The 18,952-nt window shown below is 42.1% G+C and overlaps 2 protein-coding genes across 5 annotated transcripts in view; one reads left to right on the top strand and one right to left on the bottom strand.

Moving 5' to 3' along the window:
- Nucleotides 1–230: 230 nt before the first annotated feature.
- Nucleotides 231–6,203, bottom strand: cdc42ep1b (CDC42 effector protein (Rho GTPase binding) 1b). Of its 3 annotated transcripts, none has more exons than XM_008330297.3 (3): nt 6,061–6,203; nt 2,665–3,202; nt 232–1,261 (listed from the first exon to the last, which is right to left on the bottom strand). In XM_008330297.3, the coding sequence occupies exons 2-3, from the start codon at nt 3,116–3,118 to the stop codon at nt 648–650; spliced, it is 1,068 nt and encodes a 355-aa protein (XP_008328519.1). In that variant the 5' UTR covers nt 3,119–3,202; nt 6,061–6,203; the 3' UTR covers nt 232–647. The 3 variants fall into 3 exon arrangements, with proteins under 3 accessions (XP_024920095.1, XP_008328519.1, XP_024920094.1); XM_025064326.1 differs by lacking the exon at nt 6,061–6,203 and adding an exon at nt 3,455–3,594; XM_025064327.1 differs by lacking the exon at nt 6,061–6,203 and having other exon boundaries at nt 231–1,261; nt 2,665–3,175.
- Nucleotides 6,204–6,225: 22 nt separating this feature from the next.
- Nucleotides 6,226–18,952, top strand: part of zmp:0000000896 (caspase recruitment domain-containing protein 10) — a 19,370-nt gene continuing 6,643 nt past the window's right edge. Inside the window, exons 1-11 of one of the 2 annotated variants that reach the window (XM_025064300.1) lie at nt 6,226–6,351; nt 8,261–8,343; nt 11,378–11,492; nt 13,846–14,088; nt 15,103–15,240; nt 15,488–15,674; nt 15,770–15,908; nt 17,394–17,573; nt 17,669–17,788; nt 18,355–18,480; nt 18,579–18,758. In XM_025064300.1, the coding sequence (XP_024920068.1) occupies nt 11,486–11,492; nt 13,846–14,088; nt 15,103–15,240; nt 15,488–15,674; nt 15,770–15,908; nt 17,394–17,573; nt 17,669–17,788; nt 18,355–18,480; nt 18,579–18,758 (1,320 nt within the window). In that variant the 5' untranslated portion in view covers nt 6,226–6,351; nt 8,261–8,343; nt 11,378–11,485. Of the gene's footprint in view, nt 6,352–8,260; nt 8,344–11,377; nt 11,493–13,845; nt 14,089–15,102; nt 15,241–15,487; nt 15,675–15,769; nt 15,909–17,393; nt 17,592–17,668; nt 17,789–18,354; nt 18,481–18,578; nt 18,759–18,952 lie in introns of both variants that reach the window. The other variant, XM_025064299.1, reaches the window with a different exon arrangement.

Here is an 18,952-nt window from a genome sequence, read left to right as displayed (position 1 = left end):
TTTTGGAAGCCATTGGGTTTTTTTTAAGTTTTATTCCAGTAGTTTGGACAGAAACTAATATATATATATATATATATGTGTGTGTGTGTGTGTGTTTAGGTTGGTAAATTTAACAGTTTTGTTCTTTTCCTTTATCTGTGTGTGTGTGTGTGTGAGAGAGAGAGCTCCTGGCCAAAAGAAAAAAAATGATTATCCTTCAAAATACACCCAGTCCTGTCCCAACTGTATATTTATCACATTTTGCTGAAACAGCGGAATACCAGTTTTGAAAATATGTAGGACTGGCTGTAAGGTGTGTTCTTGGATACACACTGAAATATTCCAGACAGGGGAAACTTTAAGAGTTAACCATTTACAGTAAAGGCAAACTCACAAATGCAACTGTAAAAAAAAAGGTGCGTTTAATGACCTGATAACAAACATGGACAATTAATTACTGATGCATATGTTTAAGAATATGTAAACAACGTCTGGATTGTAGTGTTATGTACATATACTGTCCTTCTAAATCCATTGTCTCCGATCTGACAGATTCACAGTTGTGTTGTGACTCATTTCTATTATAAATACACAGTTTTATTAAGACAACAGCATTTAGGGAGAGAACCAAAAGTCCAGGAACAAGATCTTCGTCTCGAGTCGTTCAACTAGACCTTGATCTCTTCCTCCTCCTCTTCAGAGAAACGATACGGTGATTTACGGCTGTAGGAAAAAGGAGAAGGAGCTGCGTTATTGCTCGTTCTCTTTGCCTTCGTGAAGGACCCTCCACCGTAGTGACGAGACAGAACATCAGCTGCTCTCTGGAACTGTTCCGCCTCCATCACTGGTTCTACTCTCTGTGGAGAACCAACAGACGCATCTGGTGTCCTCGCAGACCTCTTGACCTCCTGCCCGGTCGCGTTTGAGCTATGAGAGCGCCCTCTACTGCTCATGGAGGAGTTGGGTGAAGTTGCCTCAGGACTTGGCACCCGGGTTTCTGTTAGAGAGCTGTTCTCCTCACCCTCTTCACCCTCGTCTGCAGCTTCCTCCTCGGTTTCCTGGCTGTGGTTGGACATCTGAAAACAACCTGGGTTGTCAATCAAACTGAGCACCTCAGACATGAGGGACGGGCCCAGGTCAACGGTGAATGATGCGAGAGAGTCGGAACGCGTCAGCGTGAAGCTATCGCTGTCGGTGAGAGGTTCTTTTTGGACGTCACCCTGGAGGAACTGTCTGTCCAGGCGAGAGAGTCGAGGCAGCGTGACAAAGCCAGACTGCAGGCCTATGACGACACAACACACACAAAAACAATGCACTGAAGTCACAACTAAAGGCACAGTCAGACTTATTCACTGTTATTGATCAAATAAAATCCATGAAAATCACGTGAACTGCTTAGGTTTGATATTGGATTAAACCGTCTTTTAAAATCCTAATATCTGAAGCCATTTGAGGTACAGCAATGAAACTTCCACTTTATTTGTATTTTAAACTATTAAATATACACTCGGCTAAAACAAGTGAACATTTTTATTCATTTTTGAAAAGAGAAAAGTACTTGTAAAATTAAGTCACTCAGTATTGATTTTTTTTATATATATATATTCAGTTTAGAGAAAAGTACTTGTAAAATTAAGTCAGTCAGTATTGATTTTTTATATATATATATATTCAGTTGCACAGAAGGCTGAAGCTGCCAAAACATTGCAATTTTAATATTTATCCATTATGCAAAGAACTGCAAAGAACTGAGCAGCTGCTGCAAGAGTGTTTTTACAAGACAGTATGTCATAAATAAACTTAAGTTAGACAATAAAATCACAAAATAAAATAACTTTCAAATACGTGACTTCAGGGGACATCACAAACGAATGCTAACCTGGTTTGTTACCACTAGGCGGCAGTATTCGACAGTCAGCGCTACAAGCCTGTCTATAATTTGTCTTTTAAAGACGATTTGTTTTTATCTTTCCCTGCTTTTATGTTGCACTCTGTTCCATTTCTTCTTACTTTTACAACCTCTCTCAAAGAAGAAAATAAGCGAGTATACCTTTTCAGCTAACTGTTCAGAATACTGTGTCTCTTTATACAGCTTTTCAGCTAACTGTTCAGAATACTGTTTCTCTTTATACAGTACAAGTGGTAAATTAGTACAAGTGCTTGGTAAATTCATTGACATTCATCCACATCATGCAGTTTGGTCAAATACAGTGATACATCTGCAGAATGAGGGGGATTTCCAGCCAGGACCCAAGTCACTGCTGAATGATGATCTCTGATTGTTTAGCACACACGCACACACACGGAGAGGACAGAAAGTGCATTTTTGTGGTCTTAAAGCAGCTGTGTGTGTTTGTAGACCTGGCTGTGTACAGGTGTTGCCTAGGTGATCCAGGATGAGTCAGAAAAATGCATTCTGTTTGCCGGTCGCCTCAGAGGAATGTGGCAACTGTTTGGTCTGGGAACACTTCAGTCCCTGTCATTTAGTTCTTCTGGACATTAACAGTCCATTATTTATCAGCTCCTAGTTAGAAGTGTCTTTGGATGGTAAAAGCGTTCTCTTTATTGAACATAATATATATAAAGTCTTCCCCAAAACTTGGGGAAGTTTAATTGAATCAAATGTTGAATGTGCTGCTAGTTTAAAATGTTAAACTCTTAAAACAGATTTGTTTTTAATCTCACCGTAGGCACAGAACGAGTCGTCTGTTGTGCTGACAGATGTGGGGAACAGCATCCTCTGTAGGCAGCCGTTGGGAGAGTCCACGTTGAGCTGAGGCAGAGAGATGGCATTCTTGATGATGGGTGAGATTTCCGGTGGCAGGGATGACAAGTCCCGAGAACCCCGTCGAGGTCGTGGTCCGGGGTTCTTCACACGTACGTGCCGAAACGTACGTGTGAAGAACCGCGTCTTGGAACTCTCTGACGATTCTGGACTTCCTGGCTCCTTGGTGCCACCGTAGTTGCTGAGGAAGGAAGTGTCACCAAACACGTCCCCGCCACGGCCGACATGCATCGTGTGTCGGAAGTCGCCCAGCGGCGAACTGATCATGTCCACTGAGAGGTCACTCTTGAAGCGGCGTTTCCCCTGTGAGCTGGGCACAAGGCCCTTAATCCCTGGCAATTTTCCCAGACTCATGGTGGAAGAAAAGACTTTCCCTCGGACTCTGAAGAGAGTGTCTTCATTACATGTCAGTCAGTTGTGAATTCTAGTGAAGGTTCACTGTAAAACCAGAGAGAGAGAAAAAAGTTAAAATCCCAGGACAGTTGGAACATAAAACACAAGTATGTGGTTGTTAAGTGGACGGGGAATGTGTGTATAATCCATTATTCACGCCACCAGAGCCAACGTTTTAGCCCCAGTCGGATCTCGGCCTTCTGGTTCTACACTGAGGTCTCCACTGAAACAGCACTGACAGTGGAGTCCTCGTCTACATGCAGCCCCAGGAAAGATGACCGAAAAGTTCATGTTTACCTGCAGCCATTCTGGGATGGAAGTGGATCCAGACTCAGACTGCAGATCGTCTCAAAACATTGATGTAAAACCTCAGTGAAGACCATGATTCCGGACTTCTGGGAACGTAGAACTGACGGATGTAGAATGATTAGCTGGCAGCTCACTGATTACAACGTCTCTGATTGACTCTTTGTCTCATCCAATAAATCCTTCGCGCTTCAAAGTTCCGCACAAAGCAGAGGTCAACCGTCATGAACGACACATTTATCCAAATGTCCATCACAGTGTCCACAGATTAGCATGTCTGTCTCTTTTATCAGCGCTCTCCTGTCCTGCTGAGACCAACAACAATTAAAGGAAGACAACGGAGCTGTTCTTGAAATGGCAGGTGATGCAGAGTGACATAATCCAGCTAATGTTTTGTCTGCACCAGCCAAGAAGAAATCTCGTGCTTCTCCAGGATTGTCCTCACTCTGGATTAGCAGGTAATCCCTCCTGTCTTCCCTCGCTCCCTCCCTCCCTCACTTGCTTTGTGCCTTTGTCAACCCTCTGAGCTCCACAGTGGCTGCCAGGTTAGAGTCGACTTCTCTCTCCTTTTCTCTACATTTTAGTTCAGCTAAGGTCAAACTAAGAGAGTGGTCAGAGATAAAACAGAGACGGGAGTCCATCACGTGACCACAGTCTGACGCCAAAACATTTGGATGTCTGTATAAGTGTCAGGCAGCTCATATAGTTTTGAGAACATTGACAGAGTCTGGAATTGAACCCAGGACTGATTGTTAGACAGTGCCAGGAGCCCCCTCTGCCCCCAGTTGTCAATCAGGCTCAAAACAACCATGCACTGCAAATACACAAACACACACAGCGGGGTCACAGTGGGTCAGCTCTGCAGTCGCTTCCTCCTCTGGACCAGAGAGGGTTTTTTCTTGTTGTTTTTTTACAGCATGGCACCAACAAACTGTGGTTGAGGTCGGAACTCCAGGACCATTTCACTCAAACTAGGTCCAAACCACCACATGAACTCTGTATTAAAAGTAAAGGACTGCTGCAACGTGGCAGTCCTCAACCACCGAGGGCAGTTTGGTCCAAAGTCTGAGTCTGAGTGTTGTACGGACCTGGTGTGATATGGTGTTAAATGTCATGTGACGTCAAACACTTCCTCAACTGTATAATCGAAGTATTGTTGAGGATCAATATATTTTCAAAATAAAACATCTTTTATTTTGAACCAAATTACTCACAGACCAGTACCGGTCCGTGGACCAGGAATTGGGAACCCCTACATTACAGAATCATGCTCTAAATGTTATAATTAACTTAGTTATTCCAGTTAGCTCAAGTACTTCTTGTTGTCCTGCGATCAAAGAAAACGTTTAGTCAAGTTCACAGGGAACATTTCAGAGCTTTGCAGAAATAAACCTTCAGCTCCACTCCTCATTCAATACTTCTTTTTTTTTAAGTATGACATGTTTGTCTAAGAATTAAAAACAAGGCTGCAGTGCAAACATTTCTCTTAAAGCTCTGTCAAAAAGCGATCACGCAAAAATGAGGTGCAGTTGAAGAAAAAAGACAGAAGTTCAAAGCTAATTTTTCTAGTGCAACATTGTGATATATTTGGACCAAAGTTTGTAAATTCACATGCAGGTTTCTATGGTTTTGATGTGACTGAGTACTGTTTTTCTACCACTTTGTAATTTCACTACTTAACCTTTGTGTAACCATGACAACCTGAATAGTTTCATCCTTGTCTCTTTAAACTGTGCATTACATCATTAGATGGATTTGATGTTTTAGACTCCGTTAAAAAAGCCCTTTGTTTTGTACAACCAGTAAACAGACGCCTGCTGTTCCTGAGGTCACCACAGGAGTCTTTGAGGACCACAGACAGAGACACAGTGTCTTTCTGAGGGACACCACAGAGGGAGCAGATGCTCCGATGGCTAAAGGACATTCTCTCACCATGACGCCACCTGGCTGTCATCCAGCCGACACCCCGATCTGATATCTAACACACATCTTCAACAGTTGTTCTGAGGTTTCACTGGGAAATCCCGGTGACCAGTGGGTTCTGACCCACAGATGCCAAACTGGAGAAGACGCTCTTTATTATAGGACGACGACGACAAGTGTTTTATAACAATCTGACATTTGTTGCTCTTTCCTTTTCCTATACTGGGATTCTTCTAAAGGCATTTACAAAACAAGCAGTAAATTAAACCTCTCCAGTAAACAGGTGGTTTTCTCACACAAACTATTTAAAGACCAACAGAAAAACAACTCATTTTGGATTGTTGTTGTTTACCAACAGTGACGCTGCAAAAAGAAAAGTTAAAAACATGGATCTTTGATGCAGTACTTCTGCTTTGAACAACTTTGAAAGCAAGAGCTCAGAGGCCTATGTAACGAAAACGCAGCAAAACAAGATAAATATATTGACATGAGAATATTTATGTACTCGGCCCTTCTGTAGGGCCTTTTCTGTAGAAGTAAGATTTCCCCTAACCCTAAATTTATGTACTCGGCCCTTCTGTAGGGCATTTTCTGTAGAAGTAAGATTTCCCCCCCCCCAGAATAATTAACAGCAAAAGATGTTGGATTTTTCAACTTTTTCTGCATAAACTCACCTTAAAATAACATCCCAGGATGAGCTGTGAGATCATGTCACCTCTGTGTTCCCTCTCTTATCCTGTTGTGGTCTGCATTGTGTGTTTATGCTCAGATATGTGGCAACTCCGTTGCTGCTGCTGCTGTTGCTGCTGCCGCCAAGTGATCTGGGCAGAGCCCGTTGGGGGAGGAGGAAGAGGAGAAGGAGGAGGAGGAGAAGAACAAAGACAAAGCTGGACTCCAGATTCATGCATGACAGAAATAATTAAGAATGAACCCCATGTCAACTTCATCTCCCTGCATCTCTACAGGTAACAACCACATGCATTATGGGTAATAACAGATTATAAAGGCTGTAAAATAACACATTGTTGATACTAAATGCAGGTTGATTGGAATTTATTTAAACGTTTAATACAATCTACAGAGGCCGTGCAGCTGTGATGTCAATTATTCAACATGTCCTTGTGACTGGGATAGAGACATACATATAGGTTTAATAACGGACATTAAGAGTGACGTAAATGAAATGAAATAAAAGAGCATCAGACCTTAAAAATCATGGGATCTTGTGTTCCGTGAGTTTGGAATCTGATGTTCGCAACAGCTGCAAAGTATCAGAGCTTCTCTGATGAGGGGAGAATGTGAGGGTGAGAAAAGAAAAGCAGAGGAGAGCGGGGTGATGACAAGGGGGAGAGCAATAACAGGAAATAGGACTCTGTAAAATATCATGTTTAATCTGCTTACATCGCTGTGAACGGTGGGAAAATGTGTGTTTTGTATCAAGAAAAATGCTAAAAGTAATGGAGGCCAAATTATAAAATAATAAAAATAAATTAAAAATGTGTTTTAGTATATTCTATTAATATAATAACTATATAGTATAGTGAACAATTTGTATTGTATGGTTTAAAACAGTTTTTTATTTCTTTAATAGAAGTTTAAAAAAATACAACAAAATGAGGAAAATGTGCTGATGAGGTTCAAAGACGAGCGTCTGCTTCAGCACAACATAAAAACGTTGACCTTTGTTTCCTTGTTTGAACTCTGCTCCTGTTTCGTGATCAGTCAGAATACTGGGTGTTGACCCAGGGACAATAAAGCATTGTAATGTCCGTCTGCAGGCTGCAGATCTGGTTCCTCTATTTCTACCTTCAGCTTTAGAAGTTTTGTTTTTTTTTTAACATCAAAAGTAAATTTCCCAGGATGAAGTCATTTTTTTTTTTTTGTAAAACCCAGTCCTGAAGAAATACTCCACCACAAATCCAACTGTCATGTACTACATAACTCTCTCTGTACTCTGTATTCATATCCCGGTGGTGACCCACACTGATGTCACCCACTGGTTTGTAAACTGCCTCTTTGAACCACTATTTAAACTTCTGACAGAAGCTACGACGTAGAAGGAAAATTGATGAGGGCACATAAAACTCGTGTCGGGGTAATTTAGTGGTTCTTAACCTGGGTGTCACAGTCCCAACAATGATCGTCAGGCACACTGAGGTCCTGAGATTCTTCCGAGGTTGGGTGAGGAACAGAAGCCTCACCTCACACCCCAAACATGTCTGTATTTGTATTTATCCAAATATTAAACATTAGTATGGACTCCATACAATGGAGTTTTTTGTTTTGTTTTTTAAACTACGTGCATGTTAAACTCTGTGGGGCCACATGTAATGAGGCGGTGGACCAGATTTGGCCCGCGGGCCTTTGGTTTGACATATGCGATTTAAATGGTCGAAATATATATATCGAAATATATGTGGCTGTTGCTGAATTTGATTTGCTTGTAAAATTATAAAGAAAGAAAAAACAGTCTGTTCTGGGGTTGAGGGTTGACGCCCCCGGGGGAGTCAGTCATTCAGTTTGGGTGAGTCACTTAGTTGAAATGTTGTAAAGTAATACGGGCTCAGTATGTGTGTGAGTTTGAGAGCTGCTTTATTTAAATGGTGGTGTCAAATACTTTTCGGAGGTTGAACGCGGTCTGTGAGCCACTAGTCAGAGGTGGAAATAGTTATTTTTTTAAAAAAAATAATTTTAATGGTTCAGAAATAAAGAATGAATTCTGGTTCAAGTTAAAGTCCCATCAGTTGGTGACTGTGATGTAAATCATCACATCATCATGTTCAGTGACTTCACAGTAGAAGAACCAGGAAACCTACTGAGTGGGATGGAATGAGTCACGCTAACACTTCTGTCTGTCCATCTGTCTGCCTGCAGGGTAGACTGACGATGAAGACGATGATGATGATGATGTCTGTAGGAGCTGAAGACAGCCATTGTACTACAGTCACTGCGTTGAGGTACAGTATCCATGCACACAGTACAAATGGTGACAGTGCTGGACGTGGTAAAGCAACAAACCTCATATTGTCCAACGGGGAACGTTCCAGTGGCTTCCGGAAATCTTGACCACTTACTGCTGATTTCCTGTTACTATGAATACGCAGCAAGGAAGTTGTTACGAGAAGCGTCTTCGTGTTCTGACGTGGGGGACGACGTTTCACTGGGTTAGGTTAAGTGGACTCACAAAATGGAGCCCAGGTGATGATGATGATGATGATGGTCGATTGTTTCCATATGAGGAACTGTACCACTTATTTACACAGTATGTAGGAATATTGTGTCTATGTTTATAAATGTAGTACCGTTCCAGTCGTCTCGCTATAAATGTATAGGGTTTTTTTTATACTGGTACTGTTTGTATAAACCCAGTCCCTTATTTTGAAGCTTATTTAGAAGGAGTGGTTTTACCAGTATCAATTCTTTGGTCAAAAACAAAAAATGACATCATTGAAACAAAGTTGGTTTGATTTCAGAAAAACAAATGCCAAAAAAACATGTACTGCACCTTTAAAAAAAAAAACAGGACGTTGAGTGACTTTTGAGCTAAACAAAACATGTACTGCACCTTTAAAAAAAAGAAAACAAGACGTTGAGCTAATGTCCAGTTCTGAACGATCAAAAACAGACATGTCAGTATTTGGCCCCTGTTTAGGAGTTCAAACCAACAGACAGACGGACTGTTCTGTTTGTCCCTCTCTGTTCTGGGACCATATGAAACCCTGTTCCTCTTTTGGGGCGACTTTTAGTATGTGGTCGGCAATAGTTGCGTTTATAAAACTGTTTATGTATCTGTGTGTGTCTGCAGCGGTGCGGGTCAGATTTAGACAACTGTGCTACACCCTGTAATTCAAAACATCAACCCAAACCTCACTCTCCTTCCTCTTTTGGGGGAGGGAGAGTGACAGGAAGTGGGGGCCAGTTTTCACTGGAACCACAGAGTTGTGTGAGTGTATGTACGTGTGCGCGTGCGTACATTTTCTAGGACGATGTAGGGAGATGTGGTAAACACCTTGGTGTACTTTGTTTGTACCAGAAACTGTACTTGTGACATGAATGTAGACAGCTAGTAAAAGTGAGGCTCCAAAAATAGAATGAAATACTGCAGGAAGGAGTGAATCCATGGACGGACGGATGATGGATGGATGGATGGATGCAAAATCAGCTAGAATACCCATTGACACCTAAATAAACAAAGAAGACAAATCTTCCCCGGAGACATATTTTTGTGTCTAAGATAAAACTGTTATTGTCTTCCCTGACGGTGGTCCATGACAAATGAGGACAGGAGCATCAGGACACAGGCTCTGATTACACAGTCCTCTGGGTTGTTATTGCTGTCCAGCGTGTTGTTTTGGGAGCTTTGTGTTTTGCTTCATGGAGGTCTGTATTCTCCCACTCTGACCCTCGTCTGTTACTGATGTTAATTTCATATCAGACAGGAAATTGTACGAAGTTTTACTCCGGGCTATTTGCAGGAATTTTTATTAAGCTGCACACTTAGAGTCGGGAACAAGAGGACGTATTACGGAAATAACTTCATGAGCCGCAGATGGCATTTTTGGCAAATTCACTGCGTACAACCTCGTAACAAGTACGGCTAATTTCATTTGTCTCCTTGTCGCAGCAGCAGCCCCACGTCTGGAGAAAGCTGTTGTCACAGAGCCCTCGTAGGGAAAACATAAATCATACGACAAGATTTAAATCTGTCGCAATTACTGATGCCAACGCTCTCGTTTTCTGCCTCAGGGGAAGAAAAAAAAAGTCAGAAAAGATGCATTCTTCATGGACACAAAGAGGTGATTCTGTGCTGCGGCACGGCTTGAGTCATAGACGGAGGCATGAGGGGTCAGCTGCTGCCTGGAGAGGCCGCCGTGTTGTGTGTGTGTGTGGCAGGGACAGAGTGGAACAAAAAAAGGGAGAGAAAAAAAAATGGCAACAGAGAGTAGCGCTGTTCAATCTCTGGCTTTATTCATCGGGTTGTATTTAAATGACGTGACATATTTGGAGTACAAATATAAACGACACAGTCTGACACGCAGTCGGCGTTGCTGCAGCTGCAGCGACAGCATAAGTGACATCTGAATTCTTTTTTTTTTTTTGAAAACCTTAAAGTCACATTAGCTCCAGGAGCAACACGTCTGTTTCCACCAGCTCCTTTTTTGTCTCTGTCACCTCAGAGACAGCAGGCATGTTCATCCACCTCCCTGCAGAGGCTGAGGCAGGATTAATTGTACTCTGTCTGAAGAAGCATCAGAAAGTAAACAACTGAGAAAGAGAGAGAGTGAGAAAGAAAGTGAGGATGGAAGTTACAGGAGAACAGAGAGAAACATCAGTCTTTTTTTACAGTTTCTTTAAAAAAATGACATTGCAGAATCGCCATATGCAAAAAAAACAAAACTAATGTCTCATCACAGTAGAATTGAAATGCAACACTCACTTAAAAAGTCACACACATTCAGGAGCAGTTTCTGTCATTTCTCTTACTGTTTTCTTGTGTAATATTAACGTCATTGTTACTCAAAACAACATTTACTGAAACTCATGAAACCCAAACAAATGAACCGGTGCGTTACCTTTGAGTCAGCGGGCCACGCCCCCACATGTTCACCTGTCTGTAGTGTAGTATCGTGTGGGAGGTGAATGAGTGACAGCACATTCACAGGTGTTAGTCACGTGACACTGAGTCATACTTTACTTACGAACTTTTATTAGGACTTATTGTAGCTTCACCAAAGACTCAGATCGTAGTGTGTGTGTCTGTGATCGCAGCTTCACTAGTGGCAGTAGTCATTGGTTTACAGCGCCATCTGGTGTTTATAGAGCGTACTGATCACAGCGGTTTATCCCATAAAGATAAAGGAAGTGGACTGTATTGGTTGGACGTGGAGTGGGCGGGGGGAGCCAATAGAGGGACAGCTGCGTGCGTAAAGGTGCACATAAAGATCTTTTGCACTTAGTGTTTGTTTGGGTTTTTTTTTTTTCTCCCGTCAGGTGGCGTGCGCGCGCACTCACACTCTCCAGACTTAACCAGCTCCGTTTCTCAGTTCTGTTGAACCGACTGGGATGAAGACTTGATCGAACAACACACAGGTCGGAGACATGAGCGGTGAGTCAGCATTTTGTTTAAAAATACCAAATATTCATGATGACGATTTATTTTTTACTTTACTTTACTTTACTGAGTACTTTACAGATGTTTAACGTGTTTATCGATCCGTTTTTCGCGCTCTGTCATTCGTCAATCGTATCATTGTAATATATGAAAGACCTGCCTTTTTCACACGTAACATATTATGGGCTGATACTGTTAATACTTTTATAATAATAATTAACACACCTTGAATGTGTCCATGTGATGTGATGTGAACGTCTTCTAATTTTTGTAATTACACACACACTAAGTTGGTTTGATTCACTTTTTTTAAAATAATAATGCAGTTTACTTAAGGCACCTAAGCATCTGATGTTTTAAATAATTTTCAGACTCTTTTAATCAAACCTGTAAATGACAAAATCCTGGCCTTAGATTAAAGGGACTGTAAATGGAAAAACAACTTAAAATAAATACAGTCACTGTAAAATAAATGAACCCTAATTTTTATATATAAAAGCCACATCAATTAAATTATATTATTTATTCTCTTGGTCCATTTGTTTGTCTTAAATTTTAACATCAAATATTTATCAAAAAAAAAGTTTTTTGTGCTTACATTTTTTTAATGAAAAACTCTCACTTCCACACACAACCTCCTCCTCAGGATAAAGTTATGCAGGTGTGTGTGTGTGTGTGTGTTTCTACTGTAAGTCCACGCAGAGAGAGTTACAGTGAGTTCCAATCACATCAGAACTATGACTCAATAATGACAGAGATTCCAAAGTACCCAGACCTGTCCTGACCTGCCTGTGAGCAGAGATGGCAGTGATCAGCTGAACATACCTGCACAACACACACACACACACACACACACACTGTGTATAACCTAACAGAGAGACAGATGTTGATCGAAAACCAGTCGACTCAATAAACGCCAGTCAAAAAGGCTTCAAATTCAAACCACTTATGCTCCAGTCTACGTCAGTTCCCTGATGAAGGCCTGTGTCACCCCACGACCACGCCGCTCGTCTGGGGGAATGTTCTCTGGTGGTCCCGACACTTTGCAACCAGACAATCCAGGTCGCCCTCATGGGTCGTTCCACAGTGGTTGGATTAAGATAGCGAGCCACAACAGAACATATTTTCAAAAAGCTTTTAAAACGCAGCTCTTCACAGAGCGCCTCCTGTCCTTCCCTTCTCCTTCTGCACTTGTCTCCACCTCCCTAACTAGCGGTCTCCTTCCGTGAGTTCCTCTCTGTAGCTGGCTTATTAAGCTTCCTCTTGCATTGGATAAAAGCCTCTAAAAACCTCTTGGTGATCGTGACAGTCATTTGACATCCAACCACAGAGATGTTGGTTCCTGTATGTGGCTCAGTGCTCTCCGGTCAAACCTGCGTTGTTCACCCTAAACCTTTTTTTTCATTGTTATAACCCTGACCTGTTGTTTTGTCGTTGATCCTCTTAAAGAGGCCAGATTTCCCACTTTCGCTGGTTTCTCTCCATCTCTGAGGTGAATGGCTCTGAGAAAGCCTTTGTCTGTAATCCCTGCTCTGTGTTTAGGTGCACAGTATGAGTCATGGCCGTGTTTTCATTCCTGTGCCGTGAGGCACCGCTGACCCTCATAACTGCCGGTCCTTCACTCTACAACAATAAAAAACCTTTTAGCTGCTTCATGTTGACAAGCGTATGTTGACATAAAGAACAGAGACAAAATTAACTAGTTTAAACTGTATAAACAGACTGTTTAACCTAACATTGTAGCGCTGCACTGCTGTGACAATAGAGGATATTTTTTACCTACGCAGCAAAAAAAAATTATAATACAGGGAAACTAAGTGTGGATTTATTTTTATTAGATAATGAAAAAAATTAATGCACTGCTGTGACAATAGAGGATATTTATTACCTACGCAGCAAAAAAAATTATAATACAAGGAAACTAAGTGTGGATTAATTTTTATTAGATAAGGGAAAAAATTATTATCCTGAATGCCCTGGTCCAGCCTTTCATGTTGATCTGACCTACTTATTGTGCCACTGCACGAACCCTAAGATGTGATTTTAAAACATGGAACTCAATCTCTCCACTAGTGTGGGGTTTGAGCTGACATCTGTGAAGAAAAAATAATTAAAATATTTTGGTTTTGATGCTCACAGAGGAGAAGAAAAATACAACATTTTCAAAACATTCCAAGTATCAAGTGAAAAAGAAGTTTAAAAAAAGGGTCCAGACTGAAGCTGGTAGCTGGCATTTTAATAAATCTACAAAGAAAAATAGTAAGAGTTCAATTACTGTCCAGAAACTCTACTGAATGACTTCACAGTCCAGTCCACTTATATCCTGTCATTTCTCACATGATTCCAGGTATTACAGTGTGGGAGAATGAAAAGGACACCGTATCAGAAGACGAGCAGTCCTTTCCCGTGTGGACCGAGGAGCGCTGCGAGGAGCTGTGGGAACGCGTGGAAGGAGTGCGACACAAGCTCACACGCATCCTGAACCCGGCAAAACTCACACCGTACCTACGTCAGTGCAAGGTCATCGACGAGCAGGATGAAGACGAGGTGCTCAACTCCACTCAGTACCCGCTGCGGGTCAACAAGGCCGGTAAGGAGTAACAGTTTACTGTTTAATTAACACACCTTGAATATGTGCACAATGGTATATTGGAGAATCTCTTTTCTGTATTTTTTTATAATGTGATTTGACAAAATCCTGTTAATTATTGGCTGTAAATTAAAGGGGCAAAATCAGTCACTTAGCAGCTGTAAAATCAGTTCAGATAAATGAAAGAGAAATTCATAATTAATTAATAATTTGTAAAAAGGAATTATGTAAGATGTATCAATTAAATTAAATTATTCATTATCTTATCATCTTAAATTTGAACATCAGTTATTTAACAGAGAAATAATAATTTTTTTGCAGTTGAATTTTTGGAATAAAATCTCTAACTTCCACACACAAACTCCTCCTCGTCAGAATACACTGATCTGAAGAACACCGGGTCTGTGGAATCTTGGAATAAATAGAGGGAGTTTGTATGGGCTGATACTTCAGGGAGATTAAGTGACAAAAAAGCTTTTTAGAAGATAGGAAATTGTACTCTTGGCGTTTTACCAAATACTGTGTTTATACCACCGTACAGGAAACAATGTTAGTGTTTTGGTAAAGAAGATATGAAAGATATGAAATCAGCAGTGAGAGAAGTAGCAGCAGCTGCCGCCAAGATGGGTGAGATAAAAGGGAGCGCTAAGTAAAGGGAGTGTAAAGTAAAGACAGAGAGAAGGACAGGCAGGAATTTGGACTCGGAGAAGAAGGAGTTGAAGGAGAAATGTTACAAATCAGGTCAGTGTCAGGAGAGCGGCCTGCTCCACATCACATCACGTCAGTGTTTCATTTCCACTGCCACAGCCTGTCCTTTATATCTGCTTCATGTTTCACTGCAGAAACAAACCAGCCTCACATCAAGGAGGTGACGTTTTTGTGGTTACACTGTTACCCACGGAGCTGTTTGCAGTAATTTACCCCCGACATGGGATATGATTTTAAAAACATTGTTTCTTCTGTAGTCATTGTATCGAGGAGAGCGTTAATCCACTTTTTTTTTTGTAAACGCAGGTCGTTTGCTGGACATCCTCCGTACTCAGGGCCACCGAGGTCTTCAAGCCTTCATGGAATCTCTGGAGTTTTACCACCCGCAGCAGTACACACAGCTGACCGGGGAACAGCCCACACAACGATGCTCCCTCATTCTGGGTGAGAGCGTCTTCCTGACCAAAAGTTGGAAAAAGTTGTAAATCTTCTTTACACCACCAGAGGCGCTGCCGTCCGCTGAACCCTAAACATCTTAGCATATCTCACTGTTTTATGAAGCCATGGTAATTTATGAGTATGTTCATACTGTAACCTATTGTAATAAAACCCAAAATGCACATGGTCAACCCACCAGAGGAGGTCCACTGGTCTGTCCGTTCCTGTCTGATTTGTCTCTCCGTGTCCACAGATGAAGAAGGTCCAGAGGGTTTGACCCAGTTTCTGCTCCTGGAGGTGCGTAAACTAAGAGAACAGCTGAAGAACAGTCGCCTGTGTGAGCGGCGTCTGACGCAGCAATGTCGAGCGGCAGAGGAAGAACGGACTTGTGCCGAACGTAAAGCACAGGAGTTGCTCCGCGACAAACAGCAGGTGCAGAGGTGTGTGACCAAATTCTCCTTCACTGATGTGCGATGGTTTCTGTTCTTACACTCTTCGATATGAAGTACAGTCATTCTCTGATTGACACCTGAAGGCTCCGTCAGGACTGGGAATCAGCCAATCGGGAACTGGGAATGCTGAAGGACAGACACCTGGAGCAGGCAGTCAAGTATTCAAAAGCCCTAGAGGAGCAAGGAAAGGCCTCCACCAGGGAGAGAGAGCTGCTGAGGCAGGTGGGTTTGGGCCGGTGGTCCACAGCACACAGTCAATATATTTAGAGTCAACAGACCTACCATGTTTTCAGGACTATAAGTCGCTCCGGAGTATAAGTTGCACCAGTGCCCTCTGGTGGCTGTCGGTGTGAAATTAACGAACATGAAAATTCTTAGTGGTACAGAAGTAGCAAATACTGGTACACTAGCCTAGAGTGCCCTCTATGTATTATATATTTTAATATATAAGTCGCACCTGAGTATAAGTCACAAACCCAGCCAACGGAAGAAAAAACTGTGGCTTATAGTCTGGAAAATATTTTACTGTTTCAGACATAAACAACATTTCAAACAACAAAGTCATCACCCAGTCATCAGACATACAGTACATCTGTGGAAACAGGTAACATAACATATAATAATATAATATGTTTACTTCATATCACAACTACATAACATAACATGGCAGAACATAATATGCAGTATTTCCATTGATATAAATTAGTATTTTGAAGAAGTTTCCTGTCTTATCTGACCTTTAGAAATGTATGTTATCTTATGTCCTGACCTATGTCTGTATAAAAACGTTTTGAGTTGACCCTCATACTTTGCAAAAAATATCTTGTTTGGAAGTCAGCCATGATGTGAGAGGAGTGAGTCAGGTTTGTTTTTAGACTCTAATCTACAAAGTCTGAAGCTGCTGTTTACAGATGCACTGATTTCTGTCCATCGCTGGAGCCACTTTTGTAACAGACAGAGAGAGAGAGAACGTGACTACTCACTGTCACACAGAGTTTCACTTCACAAACACTGTGGGTGATAAGAGAGCAAATATAGAAACACTCCCTGAGGCAGGTGAAGTGAAACCTGAGCAGATATTCTTCTGGTTCCACCTCAGTTCTAAATCGCTGCTCATACCGACTGTGCAGATTCATATCATGGGTCTAATCTGCTACAACATGCCCACCGTCCCTGAGGAATCAGGAGATTAGCCATGAATACACGTTATGGAAAACATTTGAGTTCCACTTAAGATCTTTGCTTTCTTAATGGGAATGCTCTGAAGTGAAGTATATTTCTGGAACAGATGAAATCTTGGTACAAAGACTACCTGCATACTGGGAAGTAAAATTAAAAGGGTGTTAGGATAAAAGGCATAAAATAAAAATAAATACGTTTTTGTTATTTTCACACTGACAGCCACTAGAGGGCACTCTAGGCTTGTGCACCGGTATCTGCCTACGCTCAGCACTTTTCTTTTCATCCTTTGGATGATGTGACTTTTACTCCCGAGCGACTTATAGTCCGGAAAATACGGTAAGTCAGAATTTAGTCAAACGACTAAATCAAATTAACACCGACAGCGGGTGACTCAACCTCAGGGTCTTCCTGTAATTCTGCAGGTTCTCACTGTGATGAACCTGTGAGGTCAATTAAAATGAAGTACATTTTATCATGTACTGCAGTACTCCTGCAGTGGTTTCATCTTTTTCTGTCTCTGTCCAGGTGGAGGAGCTGAAATCCAGGCTGATGGCGGCAGAGAAGGCCATGGGTTCTCTGGAGAACACGACACCAGTGAAAACACACAGAGTTCAATCGAAGGGAGTCAGTGGTTCTCCTGCTGCTCTACCACAAAAACCCCTGCTCCGTGCTGAGTCTGGTGGCACGGAAACTCAGGAGAGAAAAGTAGCTCCTGCCACTGGAGTCAGTTTAGGTTTCTGATCAGACCACTTTTTTGTGTTTTTATGTTTTGACAGCAGTTTAACTGTTGTTTGTCTTAGGCTTTGATGGACATCCTGCAGCAGGATCGCAGAGAGGCTTCAGAGCAGAGGCAGGAGCTCTGCGACATCATTACCAGACTGCAGGGGGAGCTACAAAGCGCTGAGGAGCAGAGGGACAAAGTAAGCAGCAAGCTGTCATTATTCATTCATTACTTAGTGTTAAATCAATCATTGGCCTGGAATTCTTTGGCTTCGATGTTTGTAACTGATACTACGACGCTTCACATTTGTGAAGATTTTTAGAAAAATAATTATTAACCTTAACCCTATTTGTTTTATTTAAGGCAGTCAAAGAAAAGGTTTGTTAATGATTTAAAACATAGACACATTATTGGACACGGTCCACTTAGATTCCCAGTTAAAAATTGGCACTCCTTCTGTCAGACCAACTTCTGCTTTACTTGAAATATAAATAAATAAAATATATAAAACACAGGATCTATGACAAAACTGTGACTTCTGGTCATTAATATTTCCTCTCCATCGTCTATCACTCAAAGTTGTGAATAAAAACAAAAACACGGGGTAGAAGAGACACAGCCTGTCGACTGCTCATTTAAACAGCTGTGACTGTCGTGTTAACCCGTTCAGTTTGTTATTTCAAAGTCTTTATTAAGACAATACAGAAAGTTTGGTGTCAGTTGAAGGAGAGCGTTCTCGCCGCTGATGTTGACGTGTGTTTGCAGCTGCTGTCACAGTGTGAGCAGCTACAGCTGAACTTGAAGGCTCTCCACCTGGACTGGGAGACGGAGCAGAAGAGGAGCCTGTCCTACTTCAACCAGATCATGGAACTGGAGAAGGAGAGAGACCAGGTGTGTGTGTGTGTGTGTGTGTTAGTGAGTGGACTGACTCACGCCTCACATCTGTTAGCTGTCCAACTAGTTTCTCCACTGTCCAAACCTCTGCCCAGGCTCTGCGGAGTCGAGACAGCCTCCAGCTGGAGTACACAGACTGCCTGCTGGACAAGAATCGTCTTCGTAAATGCATCGCGGATCTGGAGGCCGACCTGGATCAGCAGCAGAGGGCACTGGAGAAGGAGAGGGTGAAGAACCAGGAGCAGAAGGAGCAGAACAACCACTGTCTGAGCTGTGTGAGCCGTCATTCAAACGCTGCAGTTCATTAATTAGTTAATTAACCATTTGTTTCTACCAAAAGTGGTATTCATCCTTTTCTGCCTGTGTCTGTTCTTCAGTCCCACCTGTCTCTGTGCAGTGAGGACCAGTGCTACGACCCCTGCTGCTCCCTCGGCCTGGACCTGAGCCCCAGAGCCAGCAGGCCGCCCCC

This window comes from Cynoglossus semilaevis, chromosome 17, assembly GCF_000523025.1.
Source record: "Cynoglossus semilaevis isolate Cse_v1.0 chromosome 17, Cse_v1.0, whole genome shotgun sequence".
NCBI classification, from domain to species: Eukaryota; Metazoa; Chordata; class Actinopteri; order Pleuronectiformes; family Cynoglossidae; genus Cynoglossus; species Cynoglossus semilaevis.
The sequence above is the reverse complement of the archived record's forward strand: the minus strand, read 5'-3'. Positions and strand labels throughout refer to the sequence as shown.